The sequence below is a fragment of the Megalobrama amblycephala genome, linkage group LG20 (assembly GCF_018812025.1).
Source record: "Megalobrama amblycephala isolate DHTTF-2021 linkage group LG20, ASM1881202v1, whole genome shotgun sequence".
In the NCBI taxonomy this organism is placed as follows: Eukaryota; Metazoa; Chordata; class Actinopteri; order Cypriniformes; family Xenocyprididae; genus Megalobrama; species Megalobrama amblycephala.
In genome coordinates, this window is record NC_063063.1 from 34,940,743 (window position 1) to 34,962,950 (window position 22,208).

Consider the following 22,208-nt stretch of genomic DNA (forward strand, 5'->3'; position numbering starts at 1 on the left):
GACTAATCACTATCACATACTTATCCTTAAATCAAGCATACATCTTAACATTTATTTTGTCATTTGCAATTTACATTTACAGATTACATTTTAAAAATCTTGATTAATCACAGTTTTGCATGACTAATCGCGATTAATCACATACTTATGAAATTAAGCATAGATCTTGTTTAACATTTATTTTGTCATCATTTGCAATAGATTAAAAAAAATTATCACCATTTTCCGTGACTAATAACGCTTAATCGCATACTTATCCTTAAATTAAGCATACATCTTTAACACATTTATTGTCATCATTTGCAAGATTACATATTTTAAATCGTGATTAAATCAGTTTTTCATGACTAAATCGCGATTAATTGCATACTTATGAAATTAAGCATACATCTTGTTTAACATTTTGCCATCATTTGCAAGATGACATTTTTAAAATCGTGATTAAATCACAATTTTTCATGACTAATCGCGATTAATCGCATACTTATGAAATTAAGCATACATCTTGTTTAACCTTTATTTTGTCATTTGCAACAGATCAAAAAAATTATTACCATTTTGTCTTAACTAATAACAATTAATTGCATACTTATCCTTAAATTAAGCATAGATCATTTAACATTTACTTTGTCATCATTTGCAATAGATTACATTTTTTTAAAATCACAATTAATAACAATTTTGCGTGACTAATCACAATTAATTGCATGCTTATCCTGAAATTAAGCATACATCTTGTTTAACATTTATTGTCATCATTTGCAACAGATTGATTTTTTTATCAAGATTAATCACAATTTTGAGTGAGTAATCACAATTAATTGCATACTTATCCTGAAATTAAGCATACATCTTGTTTAACATTTATTTTGTCATCATTTGCAAGATTACATTTTTTAAATCGTGATTAAATCACAATTTTTCATGACTAATCGCGATTAATCGCATACTTATGAAATTAAGCATACATCTTGTTTAACATTTATTTTGTCATTTGCAACAGATCAAAAAAAATTACCATTTTGTCTTAACTAATAACGATTAATCGCATACTTATCCTTAAATTAAGCATACATCTTGTTTAACATTTACTTTGTCAGCATTTGCAATAGATTACATTTTTTTAATCACGATTAATAACAATTTTGCGTGACTAATCACAATCACATACTTATCCTAAAATTAAGTATACATTTTGTTTAACACATTTATTTTGTCATCATTTGCAATATCCAGCAAAGTAAAAATTGAAGGGTGATTCTCACAAACCTGTATTTTCTTGCAAGCTGAGGTCAATTTAAGTGTCTTTCCAATAAAGGACACAAGGAGACTCCAACAGTTACAGTTATAATATATGGTAACGGTTTGAAAGAGGAACAGATCGCGGGATGCGCAAGACTCTCCAGGGTGACAAAGAATTTATGAATGAGAAGGTCAAAGTGTGAAGCTGACCCCCTGGAGGTCAAAGGTCATGGGGAAGACTTCACATTGAAGAGGGACCTGATGTTAACTTCACAAACTCAAACCCAGACACTTCACTTCATCACCCTCTCAGCCGACGACATCAGCTCATGGGAACTTTTACACAGTTCTAGATTAAAACATGAAGATAACTGCTGAGATTTAAACCACAATTCATCTCAACATCTATAAAGAGGGTGGTGAACTTTATATTAGTCTCAGTCTTATTCATACTGCATGCAAAAATGGCAACTTGCAATAAAGGCAACGTTTAGTGTGATTATTGCCACGATTCACTTATTTTACAGCCATTTGGTTGCAGTTCACTTGCATCCCAACAACAGGACCAGACTGATAGTCTTAAGTTTGACAACACAAGTCCTCAATGTTTACCGCATCAGTGTGTGGTCTGAATTATAATGTGCGTTTTATCAGTCCTCGCCTCTCTGCTCAAGAGTATTAAAGTTTTCCTATACATTACAAAGCAGATGCGAGATAAACGGCTTCGCTGAGGGAGAGAAGCGCCGGTGGAGGACATGAAAACGTGATTAGGACCTCAGTGAGGATGAATTAAAAAAAAACAAAAAAAAAAAACACTAGCAGCATCAAATCAAATAGGGAAAAAATACTTTATATTTGAATAAAAAAAAGAGGGTGAGGGTGAATTGCTTTTCAAAACAATAAAATGCAATAAAAATAAAATAAATAAAATTCAACAAAAATAAAATTTTATAAAATACAAATAAATGACAAATAAATAAAACAAAATAAAATAAAAACTGAACACTATAAAATGCAATGCAATGCAATGCAATGCAAAAATAAAATAAAATAAAATAAAATAAAATAAAATAAAATAAAATAAAATAAAATAAAATAAAATAAAATAAAATAAAATAAAATAAAATAAAATAGCCCATAAAAAGTGCCCTTTACAAAAAAATAAGTTTGACACCTCTGGGTTTATGTTAGTCTATGATCATTATAATTAGCTTTAAATGGTCATTAAAAAAATAGCTTTTTGAAACAATAAAATCAAATAAAATACAAAATAAATAAATAAATAAAATTCATTAAAACATACAAAAAAATAAATAAAATGAAACAAAAATAAAATTCAATAGTAAAAAAAATACAAATAAATTACAAATAAATAAAACACAAAATAAAATGAAAATGGAATACTATAAAATGCAATAAAATGCAATGCATAAAAATAAGATTTAAAAAAATAGCCCATAAAAAGTGCCCTCTACATAAAACGAGTTTGGCAACTCTGAGTTTACATTAGTCTATGGTGAAAAATAAATAAATGAAATTGCAATAAATTGCAATAAAAATTAGATTAAACAATAAAATGCAATTATTTTTAATTATTATTTAATTATTTAAAAAAATCAGCCCATAAAAAGTGCCCTCTACATAAAATGTTTTGGCGACTCTGGGTTTTCATTAGTCTACAGTCATTATAATAAGCTTAAACAAAAGTCTACAATACGTCCTGTGCGAGTTCATTCCTGCACCATCACTACCAGCTGTGCCCTGCACTCCCAAGAGCCTGTGAATACTGAGGGGACGGGAGCCTCAAACACACACACACACACACACACACACACACACACAGTCTGGATCATGATAGGACTAATGCCTGGAAGACATGTGTAAAGAATAGTCTCCTCACACACACACACACACACACACACACACACACACACACACACACACACACACCCCGAAAGCGCCGCTGCACGTGGCGGGAAACACATTCCTTCCATTCCAGAAATAAAAAATGTGCACGGAGATCTGGCGCATTAACTGGAAGAAGAGATGATGAACATTTTAATAGCACTTTCCCAGTTACCTCACTGAATCTCATCCCGCGGAGAAAAATACAGCATGATTATGTCATGATTTATAAATTTCCACTCCAGCACTGCAGCTCACAGACACAACAGCCAGAAAAATGAATTCAATCACTCAAAAACGGAATTCCATCGGCTGGAATGCTGATAATCCGGACGGGAAGAGACTCCAGTCAGTCAGACAGACATACAGGTGCCTTCCCGTCTTATTTCCTGATACAAATGAAAGCTAGAGCTACTGTAACAGATTCACCGTCTTCACAAAACAAAGTGTTGGTAGATGTCAGATGTGTTCAAAGTTTGGGGTCGGTCAGACTTTATGTTTTTTGAAAGTCTCTCTTCTGCTCACCAGTGCTGCATTTATTTGATCAAAAATACAGTAAAAATAGTGAAATATTTTTACAATTTAAAATAGGTGTTTTCTATGTGAATATATAGTAAAGTGTAATTTATTCCTGTGATCAAAGCTGAATTTTCAGCATTATTACTCCACATGATCCTTCAGAAATCATTCCAATATGTCCATAAAAAGTGCCCTCTACATAAAATGAGTTTGAAAACTCTGGGTTTATGTTAGTCTATGGTAACTATAATTAGCTTTAAATGGATATTATAATTAGCTTTGCAAAAAAGTTAAAATGCTATAAATTAAATTAAAAATCAGATTAAACACAAAATGCAATTATTTTTAATTATTAAAAAATAAAGTAAAATAATAATAAAATTAAAAAAATAAAATAAAATAAAATAAAATAATAAATAAAATAAAATAAAATAAAATAAAATAAAATAAAATAAAATAAAATAAAATAAAATAAAATAAAATAAAACCGACCCTAAAGTTTGGGCTTGGCCAAATTTATTGATGTTTTTGAAAGGAGTCTCTTCTGCTCACCAAAACTGTATTTATTTGATCAAAAATACATTAAAAATAGCTAAATATTGTTTTGTATGTGAATATATAGTAAAGTGTAATTTATTTCTGTGATCAAAGCTGAATTTTCAGCATCATTACTCCAGTCTTCAGTGTCACATGATCCTTCAGAAATCATTCTAATATGCCCATAAAAATTATCCTCTACATAAAATGAGTTTGAAAAAACTGGGTTTATGTTAGTCTATGGTGACTATAATTACCTTTAAATAAACATTATAATTAGCTTTGCAAAAAAAATTAAATGTATAAATTAATTTTATAAATTAATTTAAAAATTAATTTTATAAATTCAAATAAAAATTAGATTAAACAATAAAATGCAATTTTTTTAAATTATTAAAAAAATAAAATAAAATAAAAATAAAATAAAATAAAAATAAAATAAAATAAAATAAAATAAAAATAAAAACAAAGTTTGGGGTCAGACAAATTTTTTAATGTTTTTGAAAGAAGTCTCTTCTGTTCACCAAGGCTGCATTTTTTTTTAATCAAAAATACAGTAAAAAGTGAATATTTTTTACAATTTTAAACAGCTGTTTTCTATGTGAGAAAGTGTAATTTATTTCTGTGATCAAAGCTGAATTGATCCATGATCCTTCAGAAATCATTCTAATATGCCCATAAAAAGTATCCTCTACATAAAATGAGTTTGAAAAAACTGGGTTTATGTTAGTCTATGTTGAGTATAATTAGCTTTAAATAAACATTATAATTAGCTTTGCAAAAAAAATTAAATTTATAAATTAATTTTATAAATTAAAATAAAAATTAGATTAAACAATAAAATGCAATTGTTTTAAATTATTAAAAAAATAAAATAAAATAAAATAAAATAAAATAAAATAAAATAAAATAAAATAAAATAAAATAAAATAAAATAAAATAAAATAAAAACAAAGTTTGGGGTCAGACAAATTTTTTAATGTTTTTGAAAGAAGTCTCTTCTGTTCACCAAGGCTGCATTTTTTAAAAATAGTTAATTTTTTTTTTTACAATTTTGAATAGCTGTTTCTATGTTAATATATAGTAAAGTGTAATTTATTTCCGTGATCAAAGCTGAATTTTATCCATGATCCTTAAGAAATCATTCTAATATGATGATTTGATGCTCGAGAAAAATTTCTGATTATTATCAATGTTGAAAACAGTTAATATTTTTGTGGAAACTGTGATACATTGTTTTTTGAGGATTCTTTGATGAACAGAAAGTTCAAAAATACAGCATTTATATGAAATTGTATCTTGTAACATTATAAATGTCACTGCCACTTTTGATCAATTTAATGTGTCCTTGTTGGATAAAAGCACAGGTGAAGCTGAACTGTCGAATGTTCAATGGTCTGAGGACAGAAATGGCACTCAATGCACAACATACTATGAATCTGAACAATGAGACCGAACAAACCTGAGGCTGTAATGTGGAAACCGTGTGTGTTTGTGATGCGGAAAGGGCACTTTATTGACGCTCGGAGATGTGCTCACATTAAAAAGGTTAAAAAGATGCCAATTATCAGCACACAAAACATGTGAAGGTGTTATTAGTCAATGATTTCTCGTCAAAGATCTGCACAAACAGAGCTTTATTTGGCCGCAGGGCTCATTTGGATCGGGAGGGTTAGTGAGATTGATTTCTCCGAGAACACAATCAGTAAACACATCACACATCTGGTTCGATAACACACTCAAACTACAGCTTCCATCAGGGCTATTTCTGGAGCGACGGACGGACATATGCTGCCAATTACAACACCGTCGAGGGTCCCGAACCAATGAATCCTCTATTGTACTCGCTGCGTCGAAGACGCTTGATTCAAGCATCATGCTGAAGAAAAAACAAAACTCTGGGTTCAAGGAGAGAGAATGTTAGCATTAACTCCTGATGAACCTCCTGACACCTTTCATTTCCTGCCAGAGCTTCAGAAAGCAAAGCAGAGCCCTCTATATGACGCTTTAAAGATGAAGAACGCCCCGTTTTGAACTTCAGAATTGTCATTTCATGTTAAAACGCTTTCTGTGTCACTAGATTATGAGACCGAGCGGTGGAAGTGCGAGCGTGTGCGGGCTGCTCTCTTTAAATCAAAGCGCTGTGAACGTGAGCCAAACGGCAGCACGCAAATCACAATCATATGTCATCTGTTTGGACCCTCCCTCTTTCCGTAGAGGAGGACCTGGAAGTGTGTGTGTGTGTCTGAGATTTCTTAATGACTTTAGCAGACTCCAGAGCACCTCCACATGGATTTTCCAACCACAAATACAAACGTGACGCAAACAGACAGCCAGAAACCATTGAGAGAGACACAACTGCAGCACACAATCAGAGCTCTGTGCCGCCTAATGACTTACACACAACATGTATGTAGACACACACACACACACACATTACAAACTACATGCAGACACATGCACACACACACACACGCATGCATACACACACACTTGTATATGTGGTTTACGGGGACTCTCCATAGATGTAATGGTTTTTATACTGTAAAGCTGTACATTTTCTCCCCCTACACTACCCCTTCCCATCACAGAAAACATTCTGCATTTTTTTAATTTAAAAAACACTGTTTAGTATGTTTTTAAAGCCATTTGGTTTACGAGGACACAGGAAGTGTCCTCGTAAACCATGTTTACGTTGTAATACCCATGTCACTATACTCATTTGTGTCCTCATAAACCATGTATACAAGAACAAACACACCATGCATACACAGACACACACATCTTGCATGCATACAGATACACACACACACCATGCATGCACATAGACACACACAACACCTGCACACACATGCAACATGCATGCACGCACACACACACACACACACACACAATGCACGCACACACACACACACCACGCATGCAAACAGACACATATACACACAAGCAACATGCACGCACAGACACACACAAACATCATGCATGCATAAAAAAATAGCATGCATAATTGTTTTTATGCACAGCATGCATAAAAAAATAATATTACAATTCAAAGTAGCCGTTTTCTATGTGAATATATAGTAAACTATAATTAATTCCTCTGATTAATTTTCAGCATCATTACTCCAGTCTTCAGTGTCACATGACCCTTCAGAAATCATTCTAATATGCTGATTTGCGGCTCAAGAAACATTTCTGATTATTATCAATGTTGAAAACAGTGCCATCTCACAGAATCATATTCACTAAAAGATCTACAAATGAGAGCGTCCAACAATCAATAGTAATAAAAGCGAGCTGTGTGTGTTGATCTGTGTGAAGAACAATGAGGGGTTAATTAAATCTGTAATTATCACTGACGGGAAGAGCTGAGAGACCAATCGACTGATCCTGTGAACTCACAGAAACACACTTGCCTATTAAAAAGACATTTTCATCTTCAATAATCTGTCACATGAGCTGACAAACACGTTTCAGCAACAATAAAAATATTTCCAATAATAGTTTACTTTGTTTTAATAATAATAATAATAATAATAATAATAATAATAACAACAATTATTATTATTAAAAGAATAAGACATTAATGATAATATTAATGCTAATGTTTTTAATTAATACAGTCAAAAACATGAATATTAATACTTTATATAATATTAATAATTATAATTATAATAATTACTAACAATAATAATAAATTATAAATATTATTTTTCCATTAATAATAAAAATATTATATATATATATATATATATATATATATTCCCCATTAATACCACTACTAATTATTATTAAAAGAAAAACATTAATATTAATATTTTTGAATTACTATTTTAATTAATATGTCAAGGACACATTTCAACAACAATATTACTACTTTTTAGAAATAATAACAATAATAGTAGTTATTATAATTTAAAGAATAAACTAATGAAAATGCAACATTATTCTAAACAAGCATGCAAACTTTTATGCTATTACTGTTAAAAAGCTTTATAAACCATATATTTTCATTGGTAAATTGTCTGTTTTGGCTGAAAATGGGTTAGGTGGGTACAGGCTTGCTAAATAAATCTTAATATATTTTTATGCATATGTCCTTGAAGGCCTTAAATGCTTGAACCCTGAAAAATTCTGCTTGCAGCTATAATTATTAATATTTTTCTAATTTACTATTATAATTAATGCTGTCAAGGACAGTCTCCCTCTTAAAGTTGAAGCGTGTCATTTCAAAATTTTTCCCAGTTTAATAATATTAACAGTAGGTAAACATTTGTAGGTTGACTTCATGAAGCAGTTTTTGACCTGCAGCATCATGGTGGACAGATGTGCACACATTTCTTACAAAAAAAAAAAAAAGGTAAAAATCAACTTTTGCACAGAGATTCACTTCATCTTCAAAGTAAGAAAGAGTTTGACGTGTTTGTTCCAAGCAGATTACAAGTGAAAAGCACCTGCAGTAATACAGCAAGATTAATCATTCAGATGCAAGATGTTTCTGGGGTTTATACACACAAAATGAGTAGTTAACACGTAACGCAGCTCTGGAGAAGTCAGATCAGTTCAGAGCGTGACTGCAGACGTGACAGACGGAGAAACACTGCAGAGCAAAGGAACAAATCCATCAGGCTGAGGGTGATGAAACCACCGCTGCACTCTCATTAGTGTCACTTCAAGCTGTGGGGCGTCCTGAACAATACACCATAAAATATGGTGCGCCCTCAACACCCCGATCTATCTCACATGACCTGCTGCTCATCCGTCTGTCACAACCAAAGGTCACACACGAGTTTCATTCAGACCGATTCCATCCAGAGGAAAACACATCAATGCCGCACATGCCTCCTCCATCATGCATGCCTAAACATGTGGGATAAAACTATTAAATTCACACTAATTCTTACTAGGGCTGTCATGCGATTACATTTTTTTAAATTACACAATGTGGCGATTAATTAAATCGCACATTAAATTTGGCTGAGAAATCTCCCCTAAAAGATAAAGTCATTATTGTGTTAAATGAGAAAAGCGCCAAATAGACATTACAAAATGTAGCTTTGGAAAAAATATTTTTTTTATTTGATTTAACATAGAATTTATTACACAAACTTTTAGGCTTCAGTGGCCATGAGGGTGAATAAATGACAGAATTTTTATTTTTGGGTGAATTATACCTTTATCGAATTTCCATTAATATATAAAAATATTTTTTTTTTAAATGAAATGATACTCTAAAACTACTAGGGCTGCACAACGTGAATCGTGATTAACCCTCTGGAGTCTGAGGCTGATTTGGGGCCTGGAGAAGTTTTGACATGCCCTGACATTTGTGCTTTTTTCAGTTGTTCATAAACATATTAATGACACAAGTGCCATTACACTGTATTCAGCACAAACTAGGCTACCATAATATGTGAGGAACATGTGTGTACATGTTTGTGTTTTTGAAGGAATAACGTTTATGCGTAGTTACTGAAAAAACAAAAAACTTAAGTCACTGATATAAGGCCAATAAAAGTATATTAAATCTGTGTTCACAAGACTTTTGGGTATTGAAGGTTGTAGACTAGAGTTTTTGCTTCAAAATTATGTAAAAATTATGCTGCCTACTCTTTCATTTATAACAATATACTGATTTAGTTTTTGTAAGACACTTTTTGCCAAGAAACACGGTATGCGAGGAGGCGTGAATCTCCATGAATAATGGCTCATTCTCACCTGTGAAGACAAAGAATTGAATAGTAATGACCTGAAAAGACTTGCATATTAATGAGGCATTTCAGTCAGGTAGGCTGTGAAAAAAAACTTCTGTGATGTCTCAAGCTCATCATGGTATATGAAACATACAGAAAAATTTTATTACAATATAAAATAATGGTTTTATATTATACTTTAAAATATAATGTATTTCTGTGATGCAAAGAGTCTGAATATAGGCTTTTAGTTTAAAAGCATGCACATTTGGAGAAATATAGGATTCTCATATGTTTATGTCAATTTTCTATACAGAGGAGTTATTTTTTATTTAATATTCATTGTTATCTCTATGAGCGCTGGTGTTTGCAATTCATACTGCAGTCGGAGGGCGCTCTGTGCATTTTAGTCCACAAATTCACCTAAGAAGAAGACGATATTCCATGAATGGTGTTTACCAATTCATACTACAGCCGGAGGGCGCTAAAGAAACAAAAACTCACTTAAAACTTATCAATAGAAGAAAACAAACAGGAATTTACTGAATGTCTTCCAGAGATCGCTAACCATGGCTTTTTCATCCAGATAAACAATTTTCAAGGCAATAAATACACGATTGAGATGATGAATGCATGTGTTGTCTCTGAATTTGCCTGTGAATAGCGCTGGCTCCGTGGGTGTGGCCGCATTAGTGGGTAATGAGCTGAATCACGGACTTCTGACATGGCTCTCTTTTCATACAGATTACATAAACACAGAATGTTTGTTTTCGATTTGACTTGCACGATTTAAAACCTGACATTTCAACGTTTTGTTAGACATAAGTATGCATTTTTTGTGATTAGTATTCACTAAGTTACACTTCATTTTCTGAGAACTATCAGATTGGACTTCGTTCAGAGGGAGATGAGAGATCACGCATCATGTTAGTTTTCTTTATTTTACAAAAAGCACAACATTTTGTTTTTACTCTGAGTGTATACAAATAAAAGGAGATATTCTATAGTTCCAATTGATGTATTACTTATGTCTCTATGACAAAAAATGACAGAGTATTTTAAGTCTGTTTTGCTGCAATGTGAAAAAAAACCTGCAAAACGCGCCGGCGCGTTTTTAGACCTCAGAGTGTTAATCGTTTGCAAAATAAAAGTCTGTGTTACGTAATATATGTGTGTATAATAATTATGTATATATAAATACATGCACATACATGTATATATTTAAGAAAAAAAATTATATTTATATATAAAATATTTATATGTATATGTAATGTAAAATATATATAAATATGTATATGTATATATTTCTTAAATTTATACATGTATGTGCATGTATTTATATATACATAATTATACACAGAACACACACATATATTACGTAACAGACTTTTATTTTGCAAACGATTAATCGCGATTAATCGTTGTGCAGCCCTAAAACCTACTTTGAAACTAAAACTGCCAGTAGGTGGCGGTAAATGTCTACATAAGCAAGTCATTGAGTCATTCATTTATTTGATTCATTCAAACGGCTGATTTCATCAGGAATTAAGGCTCTCTTTATGAATGAGTCATTGAATCACTGATTCACCCGATTGATTCAGAAACGAAGACGCACAACAATTCTGCTCTGGCTTTACAGGTAATATTTTAATTGCCATAACTAATAATCGACAGCCCTAATCTTTACATTTTTATTGTTTTAGTTTTATTTAATCTCAATAGCACAAGTGAACATGGGGCGAATTTCAAATTAAACAATTTACCAAACAAACCTATTCACATTATTTCAAGTTATTCTTCCTGCAGAGCAGGAATGGCCCACCTGACACCCGTCTGCACCTGTTCACATCCAGAGAGCTTCACGTCCGCTCAGGGCCGAGCAGAACACAGCCAAAGTAAATATTAGCAGCGTCTGAGAGGAGAAATGTTGATTTTACTCTCTCTCTCTCACTCTGATGCTCTTCAGCGGACAGTATCCCACAGTGCTTTGTTTCTGCCATTCAACATCAGTCCAGAACTCTCAAAAATCCTCTGACACAAAATGGCATGACACATGAACACAGACAGAAAATGACTCAACATCAAACACTAACACAGGACGGGTTATGATACAGTATTAAAGTGCCCCTATTATGCCATTTTAAAGGCTTCTAATCTTGTTTGACAGCGAGTTGACGCACAAACCCACCTCGTTTCATTTGCTCCGGATGAATATTGAATATTTTTGAGGAATATTTTATGCTCACGCCCAAAGTGCGCCACATAAAGCTTTCGCTCAGTACTAAATTAAGTTCTTTTTCAATGCTTATTGCACTTAAACAGTCAAATACACACAAAGTAATGTCAAAATGCCGGTCTTGGTGAGTACTCATGTAAATAGTCAGTTCAACGTAAACAGTTGAGAAAGAAAACACGTGTAACAGTATATTGGATCCGTGCATCAGGTTTTAAAGTGACAGCAGCCTAATTAACCTGCAGCCAAATTATGAGATGATATTAAAAATATCTATATGGAAGTTTTTCCTCATGGTATCGATGTCAAAATTGTGGACAGTAAAAGTGCTGAGTGGCTAGTAACTTTGGAAAACCACTAGCCACAGTGGCTGGTGAGCAAAAACGTTAAAGGGGACCTATAATGCCCCTTTTTACAAGATTTAAGTCTCTGGTGTCTCCAGAATGTGTCTGTGAAGTTTCAGCTCAAAATACCCCACAGATCATTTATTATAGCTTGTCAAATTTGGGTGTGAGCAAAAACATGTTGTTTTTGTGTGTGTCCCTTTAAATGCAAATGAGCTGCTGCTCCCGCCCCCTTTCCAGAAGAGGGCGGAGCTTTAACAGCTCAACAACAACAAAGCTGGAGAATCTCATGCAGCCAAAATGGCAATTTTGTTCAGCCTTACATTGTTCAAACCGGAGTCGACACTGATGGAGAGACTCAGGAAGAAGTTACAACTTTTAGACGTTTCTGAATGGTTAGTGGATAAATTTACATAGTTGCTGTGGATTCAACTCATCAACTAGCATGTGCCGTCATGTTCATCTTTTGTGCAAGTCCAGCGTTGAATTTACACCCATGCAACATCATTCAATAAAAGATGCACAATAAAACCGAGCTGGTTTAATCGCACTCTGCATGTGTGCATTTAGACGGATGGTTCTAATTGTTCTAGTCAAATGATTTTGGCTGCCGGCGCTCATCCCTCCCCTCCACACACACACGCTTTCCGTCAGGATCTTTTTGTGTGGTGGTCTCCCCCAAATTCCTCCCGTCTGGATCCGCTCCATCCCTCCCTCTCGGTGACGTCGACTACCTTTCCTCTCAAAAGCCACTCTCAACATTCTCTTCTTTCTGCAAATATTTTTCCACACCACCGTCCAAACCATGAGGGCCTTTCTTTAGGCACTGATTTACATTTCCTTCACTTTTTACTGGAATATTTCATTGGCTGCTGGGTTCGCCTCACTATAGAATTTGGCTCCAGTGTTGGACAGGAACCTGAAACCAAAATCAGGCACTATGCACAGAACAAAATAGACTTTCAATTCAAATTATTATAACTTTTATTTTGTAATTTTGTCTTTGTCAGTGATGAGACGAGACCTGTAATTCATCCAGCAATTAAAAGTTTGTCTTGATAAAAGGTGCCATTTTGTGACATTAATGTTGTGATGAAATGGAAGTAGCGGAAGATTTTTTCTTCCACACTATTATGATAAAGTGATGAGTAACACAAGAATGAACCTCATTGGTTCTTGCCGAAGCTCCAACGTGCCGCGTAACACGAGAATGAACCTCATTGGTTCTTGCCGAAGCTCAAACGTGCTTCGTAACACGAGAATGAACCTCATTGGTTCTTGCCAAAGCTCAAAAGTGATGCGTAACACGAGAATGAACCTCACTGGTTCTTGCCAAAGCTCAAAAGTGCCGCGTAACACGAGAACGAACCTCATTGGTTCTTGCCAAAGCTCAAAAGTGATGCGTAACACGAGAACGAACCTCATTGGTTCTTGCCGAAGCTCAAACGTGCTGCGTAACACCAGAATGAACCTTATTGGCTCTTGCAGAAGCTCAAACGTGCTGCGTAACACGAGAATGAACCTCATTGGTTCTTGCTGAAAGCTCAAACGTGGTGTAACACGAGAATGAACCTCATTGGTTCTTGCTGAAGCTCAAATGTGGCGTAACACCAGAATGAACCTCATTGGTTCTTGCTGAAGCTCAAACGTGATGCGTAACACGAGAATGAACCTCATTGGTTCTTGCTGAAGCTTAAACATGTGGCGTAACACGAGAATGAACCTCATTGGTTCTTGCTGAAGCTCAAACGTGCTGCGTAACACGAGAATGAACCTCATTGGTTCTTGCGGAAGCTCAAACGTGCTGCGTAACACGAGAACGAACCTCATTGGTTCTTGCTGAAAGCTCAAACATGTGGTGTAACACGAGAATGAACCTCATTGGTTCTTGCTGAAGCTCAAACATGTGGTGTAACACGAGAATGAACCTCATTGGCTCTTGCTGAAGCTCAAACGTGCTGCGTAACACGAGAACGAACCTCACTGGTTCTTGCCGAAGCTCAAACGTGATACATAACACGAGAATGAACCTCATTGGCTCTTGCTGAAGCTCAAACGTGCTGCGTAACACGAGAACGAACCTCATTGGTTCTTGCTGAAGCTCAAACGTGCTGCGTAACACGAGAATGAACCTCATTGGTTCTTGCTGAAGCTCAAACGTGCTGCGTAACACGAGAATGAACCTCATTGGTTCTTGCTGAAGCTCAAACGTGATACGTAACACGAGAATGAACCTCATTGGTTCTCACAGTTCAAGCAAACATGCTTGAGCTTCTGTTTACCACAACTGATGCGAATGTTGACGAATGTTTAATTGTGAATAAAAGACTAAATTCAATCTGTTCTTCATAGGTGATCTTCAAAAAATTTGGACTAAACCACTCAATTCATATGGATCAGTTTTTCAATCTCTTTACGAAATTTTGAAGCGACAAAGTGGTAGTTGCGCAGACTGTCAACGGAGGGACAGAAATGGTACAAAAGAAAGTATATTGTTTTAATTAAATCTATAATACCTTTTTTATTTTGAATTGGCATTGGAAAACCATGAATAAAAGTGGTTCTGTCAGGTTTCAGACGAGAGCTGTAATTCAGACGAGCTCCAACACACATTATACAGACAGACGTGATATGAAACGGTGACAGTGAAATTATTAGACTCATTTGTGACGCACTTGTCAAACCTGTCTGAACTTTTGCACAGTAATAAACTAAACTGCTCAAGAAGTGAAGCTGCAGACTGCTGATGTCAATGGAGCATTGTGGGATGATGGATGGATAGGAGGTGATGAAGAGGTCGGAGCATGTGATCACAACAAGTTTCTTATCAGACAATCAATGATCGGCCAGTAAACGTATCAAAAACAGCTGTACTATTACAGTTCCCTTTCATTTATGCATGCATGAAGTTTATTTATGTTTAAACGTGATGGAAATTAAATACATGCATCTTAAATATTTTGTCGAGTGTGTAATAATTTCCTACAGCGTACAAATCGCTCTAGTTATCTAAACCTGGAGCTGAGCGAAAGCAACAAAGACGAGTGAAAGAATGAGGCGACAGAAGAGAGGGATTAGTGTTCGGTAGTGAAGGGAAAAACAAATCCCTGGGCTCTCCTGTGGGATCTCAGACGGGATGAGGGCCACTTTAGGAAGCAGAGCTGCAGTTCAGTTACTGTAATGACTGAACGGAGAAGGGAAAGAAAAAAAGCCAGCGGCTCGGGACAATGTGATCCATTGAGAGCAGATGGAGACGTGCTCGAGTAGCTCTCGCTGCACAAACCTGCATTGATTGGCGAGCCGCCCCTCTGAGCTTTACATAAGAGCGGACACTCGAACCGCCGAGTGACGCCTGCGACAGACCTGACCCACAAACACAATTACACACACGCACAACAACAGAACGCGCTTGTAGTCGCTCGCGTCTGTCAGTCATTAGGGTTACACAGCTGACTGCAGATCTTAATGCACGGGGAAAAGTTTGGATAAAACGCCTCCATTCTCAAACGAACATTAGAGGGTTTTTCCCAGAATCCTTCTAATGAAATCAAGGAGACTCTTGACATCTATGCAGCGTGTTTAAATAGAGACTGAAGCTGATTAGCGTCTGATTATGGGGTAATTCTCTGAAACTATTGATGGAGTGTCTCTCTGCTGCCCTCTACAGGACAGTCAGAGGCGACACAAGAATACAGACTATAAATGCTATTAGCAGTCAAGAGTTTGTACACATTAAATCTACATGTAAGAATAATAGTAAAGCCATGCAAACTGTGAAATAGCTGGGAATGATGTAGTGATAAAAATGAAAACTCGTTCATTAACCAACTTCATGAGGTGATATTAAACACTATTGAAGGTGGAACATGAGTGTATATATTTTATTTAGAATAAAATAAAGCCATAATAAATAAATAAAATAAAAAATAAACATAAAATAAAATACAATTCCGAACATATACTTGGAGTAAAATAAAATTATTTTAGAAGATTTTAGTTGCTTTATTTGATCCAAAAAAACAAAAACTACAATAAATAAAATTAAAATTAATTTAAAGCATATTTAGAATAAAATAAAATGATTTTAGACTTTATTTAATCTAATATAAAAACTATAATAAATAAAATAAAACAATAAATAGAGCATATATTTAGAATAAAATGAAATATTTAGATTTTATTTAAAATAAAACCATAATTAAAAACTCAATTTAGAACATTAAAAATAAAATAAAAAGAGTTTAGATTTCAGTTTAGTCTAAAATAAAAACTATAATAAATAAGATAAAACTAAAACAAAATAAATTAAAGCATATATTTAAAATAAAATGAAATATTTAGATTTATTTTATTTAAAATAAAATATATAAATAATATATACATTATTAATATATTATAAAATATTTTATATTAATATAAATATGTTTTTGATAATCAGGAAATTATTTATTATTTTTAATATATAATATTAAATATGTATATGTATTAATATTTATAATATATAATAAATTATTGATATGATCAGATTTATTAAACATAAATAAATAATAATAATAATAATAATAATAATAATAATAATAAAATTAAATACATATTCTTAAAAAAAAAAAAAAAAAAAAATCAACTTCTTACTAACTTGTCTCACACACAACGAGTAAAACGATTGGATGTCATGAACCTCACAAACTTCGAAGCAACTACTTCTTCTGCGGTCACTGTATCAAGCCGGTACCCTGTAAACACTGAACCAGCCAATCAGATTGGAGCTTGTTTTTTCAAGAAAGCTCTTGCCATTTTTGGGTGACAGAATCTATGAGTACAGGAGATGCTAGAGCGCCCTCTACCTGTCTGTAGGTGCAGATGATGATCTCTCGCAGGTGGTAGTGCAGCGGCGTCATCGTCTCGCTGACGGAGTCCAATGCCATGTCCACCTCCTTCTTCATCCTGTGACCGTCAGGAAGCAACCGGACCAACTTCATCACCACCTAAAACACACATATTATTGTTAATATAACAAAACAACTGCCGTTCCACGAATGCCCATATTGGTTTTGTATAATAATAATAATAATAATAATAATAATAATATTATTATTATTATAATTTATTATTATATTTTTGAAAATATGTAAAATTGATATAAATATAATTTTTTTGATAGACAGGAACTTTATTATTATTATTATTATTATTATTATTGATATAACATAAGCAGAAATTAAAGAAATAACACCAATATTTACTATAATAATAATAATAATAATAATAATAATAATAATTTATAAAATTATTATTATTTTAAAAATATGTAAAATGAATACAAATGTAATATTTTTAGGCAGGAAAAATATAATATAATAAAAGAATATAATAAATATAAAATATAAAACATAATACAAAATATATAATAAAATATAAATATATTTATAAATGTATTTAAATATAATATAAATAACTGTATAATATAGTATAAAAATATAATAAAATATAATAATAATAATAATAATAACAATTATTATTATAATTATTATTATTATTATAATAAGCAGAAAATAAAAAGAAATAACAAAGTATAATAAAAAATGTATTATTATTATTAGTAGTAGTAGTAGCAGTAGTAGTTTTAATTTAATAAATTAATAATATATTATAAAATATTTATCATTAATATAAATGCATTACTTTTTGATAATCAGGAAATTATTATTTTTAATAATAATAATAATAATAATAATAATAAATTATTGATATGATCAGTTATTTTAAAAAATTATGAATGTATATGAATGTTTATAGTCAGGAAACCCTGCAGATACTGACACAGAAAGTGAAAGATCACATGACTGTGTCATGACCGGGTCAGAAGGATTGTCGGGTCACTGCTGTTACACATGCGTCATTCACTGAATGTGGGTCAGAAATGAGACGTTTCCACTCCTGTAACTCATGGCCTGGTTTAAACTAATTACATATTATGTTCCTAATAACTTCACAGGACAATATAGCTTATTTATTACTTCCATTAAACACAAAGAGAGCTCACAATCACAGATCTGAAAGAGGACTGATCTGTCTCGTACCAATGATGGAATAAACCATGTTTCATGTTTCAAAAACCCAGAGGAATCAGTAAAACCATAAACCACAGCTGACTGACTGAAAACAGACATGGAAGGGATTTCTGGGAAGAGACACACCGATGACAGAACAGGTCTTGTTCTTGGTTTCGGACGCTCTCCAAAATCTCAAACTGCACAGACAAGAAACCGCTAAAGATCTTACTGACGACGTGTTGGAAACAGCGGCAAGATCCAAATCATGGATGGGTGGAAATCACAGAAATGTGAGACTCTAAATTCAGATGAAAACCACCTGGAGAAACTAGATGAATACGTCAGATTAGTAAAGGACGGCTTTAATAATAAATGAAATGCCACGTTACCAATGCACTTTGATTTTCTGATGCACGACATCTTTGGAAATGCTGAATATAAAGTCATTAAGCAATACTGTTTCATTAAAAATGTTACAAAAAAGTACTTGTTTATTGTAATGTATAGTGCATTGTGCAAACTGCATGTCTTGTTTATAATGAAAACTTTTTTATTAATATTTTCAGCATTTGTCATAAGTGGTAGCCTTCAACCATGCACCTATAAAACATTGAAATTAAAAATTGCACGTTAGACCAAAAAGAAAGGTCAAAACGCAGAAATGCATCACCTCAAACTCGCCCTTTGTGTATTTGGCATCAGGAACGCTTACGATTTCATCCTCACAGAACTCTGGAAAACCCTGTCAAACAGACAAAAAAGATCTTAAATACTGAGATACTAAAATGTTCCATAGATAGAATTAGCAATATAAACAATCTCAATTACTATAATATATATATATATATATATATATATATATATATATATATATATATATATATATATATATATATATATATATATATATATATATATATATATATATATATATAGGCCAATAATCAGTATGTATTGGTATATATAAAATACAGAAAAAAAATTATTTTCTTCCTCAGTATTTTTGTATTTTACAAATATTTAAACATTCTTACATCAAGAAGCATTTACTTGAGAAGTAAAATGACATTAGATATTAAGTCTTGTTTGCTGAAAAAAAAAAACATAAAAATTTAGTGAGTTTAAGCTTAAAAAAAAGAAAAAAAAAAGACTGCTAATGGGGTCAGAAAAATAAACTTAATTCAAAGGGAAAACAAGATTATTTTTCACACCCCACTGGCAACAAAAAGGTTAATAATTTTGATGCATTTTTTCAGAAAACAAGTCATTTGCTGTGTATATATATCATACATACAGTATACTCCCATAAATCAATATAGACCACACCGCAAATCTCACTGCATGATTGTTTGTATGGTCACAAAATGTGAACTATTATGGCACAGCTTTATATATAAAGTTGGATATATAAGCATGTCCACTCCAACTTTATTTGCATACATTCAAGCGATAAACACTATATAGCAAAACTCAAATGCTTGATTGCTTGTGTTGTCACAAAAAAGTAACTATATTATCATCAACTCTAATTTTTGATGTCGTCTCATACTTTTGGACCTCGATGTATAACTTCTATATCCTACAGTATGTCGTCAGTATGTGAAGCAGACGTACGTTGAAGTGCCAGAGCGTGAGGGCGGCGATCACCATAGCCGTGGTCGTCCGTCCTTTACCGTTCGAGCAGTTAAAGACGAACGCAGAGAGAGAGTCTTCAGCGAGACAAGCTTTCATGGCCTCCAGCAGCCTGTCAAAACCCTGAACACACACACACACACACAATGTGAGCAAATGAAAGAGATAAAGCAGACCAAGACAAATCACTTTCACAAACACATTTATGATGTGTCATAAAACACACAAAAGAAAGATTATGAAACTGTCAGGATGAAGAGCAATAAAACCAAGTCTGTTACAGCAACACTTCAGCCATAAAGGACAATTCTATCGTCATCATGTCATTCCTTATGACTTTATTTCTTTTGTAGAACAAAAAAGGAGAAATCTGCTCGAGAACCAGTGACGTTTGGCATCAAACCTGGCATGACCCGCCAACTTATTTAATTTAATCATATATCTGAATTATATTTAAATCTTTATCAGTGAATAATGACTTTAATTGCCTTCAGAAGATATGAAATATAGTGCACAAGTCATACGGACTACTTCACAATACTTTTATGGAGCTTTTTTTCAGGTTTCTTCAAAATGTTTTGTTTCACAAATTTGTTTTTTAAAAATGTAAAAAAATAAATAAAGTGAAAGAAAACATTAAATATTGATATGACGTGACCATTAACAGACGATGTGAATGTGACGTTATTGAAATATTAACTTAAAATCGCAGGGAATAATAAAAAAATACATTTTATCATATTATTAATCATATTTTAATTTATTACTATTTACTTATTTAATGATATTTTAATCTTTATCTGTGAATAATGACTTTAATTGCCTTCAGAAGATTTGAAAAATAGTGCACAAAATCATATGCTTCAAGATACTTTTAAGGAGCTTTCTTGACCCTTTTTGCTTGATCGTCTGTCGGGTTTCTTCAAAATGTTTCTGTTCCACAAAAAATAAAATAAACTAAAAATAATTTAAAATAAAATAAAATAAAATAAAATAAAATAAAAAATGAATAAAATAAAATGAAATACAATAAATGAAATAAAATAAAATAAAAAAATAAAATAAAATGAAATGTAATAAATTAAATAAAATAAAATAAAAATTGAATAAAATAAAATGAAATAAAATAAATAAAATAAAATAAATTAAAATAAAATAAAATAAAGTAAAATAAAAATTGAATAAAACAAAATGAAATACAATAAATGAAATAAAATAAAATAAAATAAAATAAAATAAAATAAAATAAAATAAAATAAAATAAAATAAAATAAAATAAAATAAAATAAAATAAAATAAAATAAAAATTAAGGAGTAAAATGAGACATTTCTGGGTAAAATATTCCAGTAAATTGACAGTGACTGATGAACACTAGAGGGAGCAGAAGGTCTCTCCTCTCATCAGCCTGTATAATTGCATCTGAATGGAAAGATGAACGTCATTACATCTTTAAGCTTTTAAAGCATCTTTCACCTCTTCAGTAGGAGCAGAGCATTCTGGGAAAGGGATCCGTCTGTACTGCAGCCCCTGGTGTGAACTCTTGTGATGGTTAAAGATCTCCTGTACCGTCAAACAGCTCTTGAACATCTTCATCTGTTTCTCCTGCTCCAGAGTCACTTCAAGCCATTTCTGACTTCCCAAAAGTTCTTCTTTCAGAGCCGTTTCCAGTCTCTACATCAAACACACACACACACACACACACACACAGATGCCATTCACTGTCTGGTGACACGGGTTCAAAAAGTTGATGAAATGCTAATAATTATATTGAATGTAAAATTAAAATAAATAAATGGGGCGGTCATGGGAAATGGGGCATTTCACCAATAGTCCGCCAAAATAAAAGCTTGGGGATCTTAAATGTTTCAAGTGAGGAATTTAAAGGCATACATTTTAGTATTTTAACGTGTAGTGTAAAATAAAATTATTTTTACAATTATCATCAAATATTGATTTATTTAAAAGAAACAAAAATATTTTTTTCTGATTCCATGGCTCCTGCTGATTCGAATGCACCTATCAATCATTTCCGCCATTTTGAATTTTTCC

The 22,208-nt window shown here is 32.5% G+C and overlaps 1 protein-coding gene across 6 annotated transcripts in view; it reads right to left on the reverse strand.

Moving 5' to 3' along the window:
• The window catches only part of pald1a (phosphatase domain containing paladin 1a), an 80,854-nt gene that overhangs the window by 17,951 nt on the left and 40,695 nt on the right, over positions 1-22,208 (reverse strand). For all 6 annotated transcript variants that reach the window (XM_048171684.1, XM_048171680.1, XM_048171682.1 and 3 more), the window contains 4 exons: positions 21,633-21,830; positions 20,141-20,281; positions 19,197-19,268; positions 17,318-17,458 (listed from right to left, as the gene is read on the reverse strand). In XM_048171684.1, coding sequence (XP_048027641.1) covers positions 17,318-17,458; positions 19,197-19,268; positions 20,141-20,281; positions 21,633-21,830 — 552 coding nt within the window. The remainder of the gene's footprint in view (positions 1-17,317; positions 17,459-19,196; positions 19,269-20,140; positions 20,282-21,632; positions 21,831-22,208) is intronic.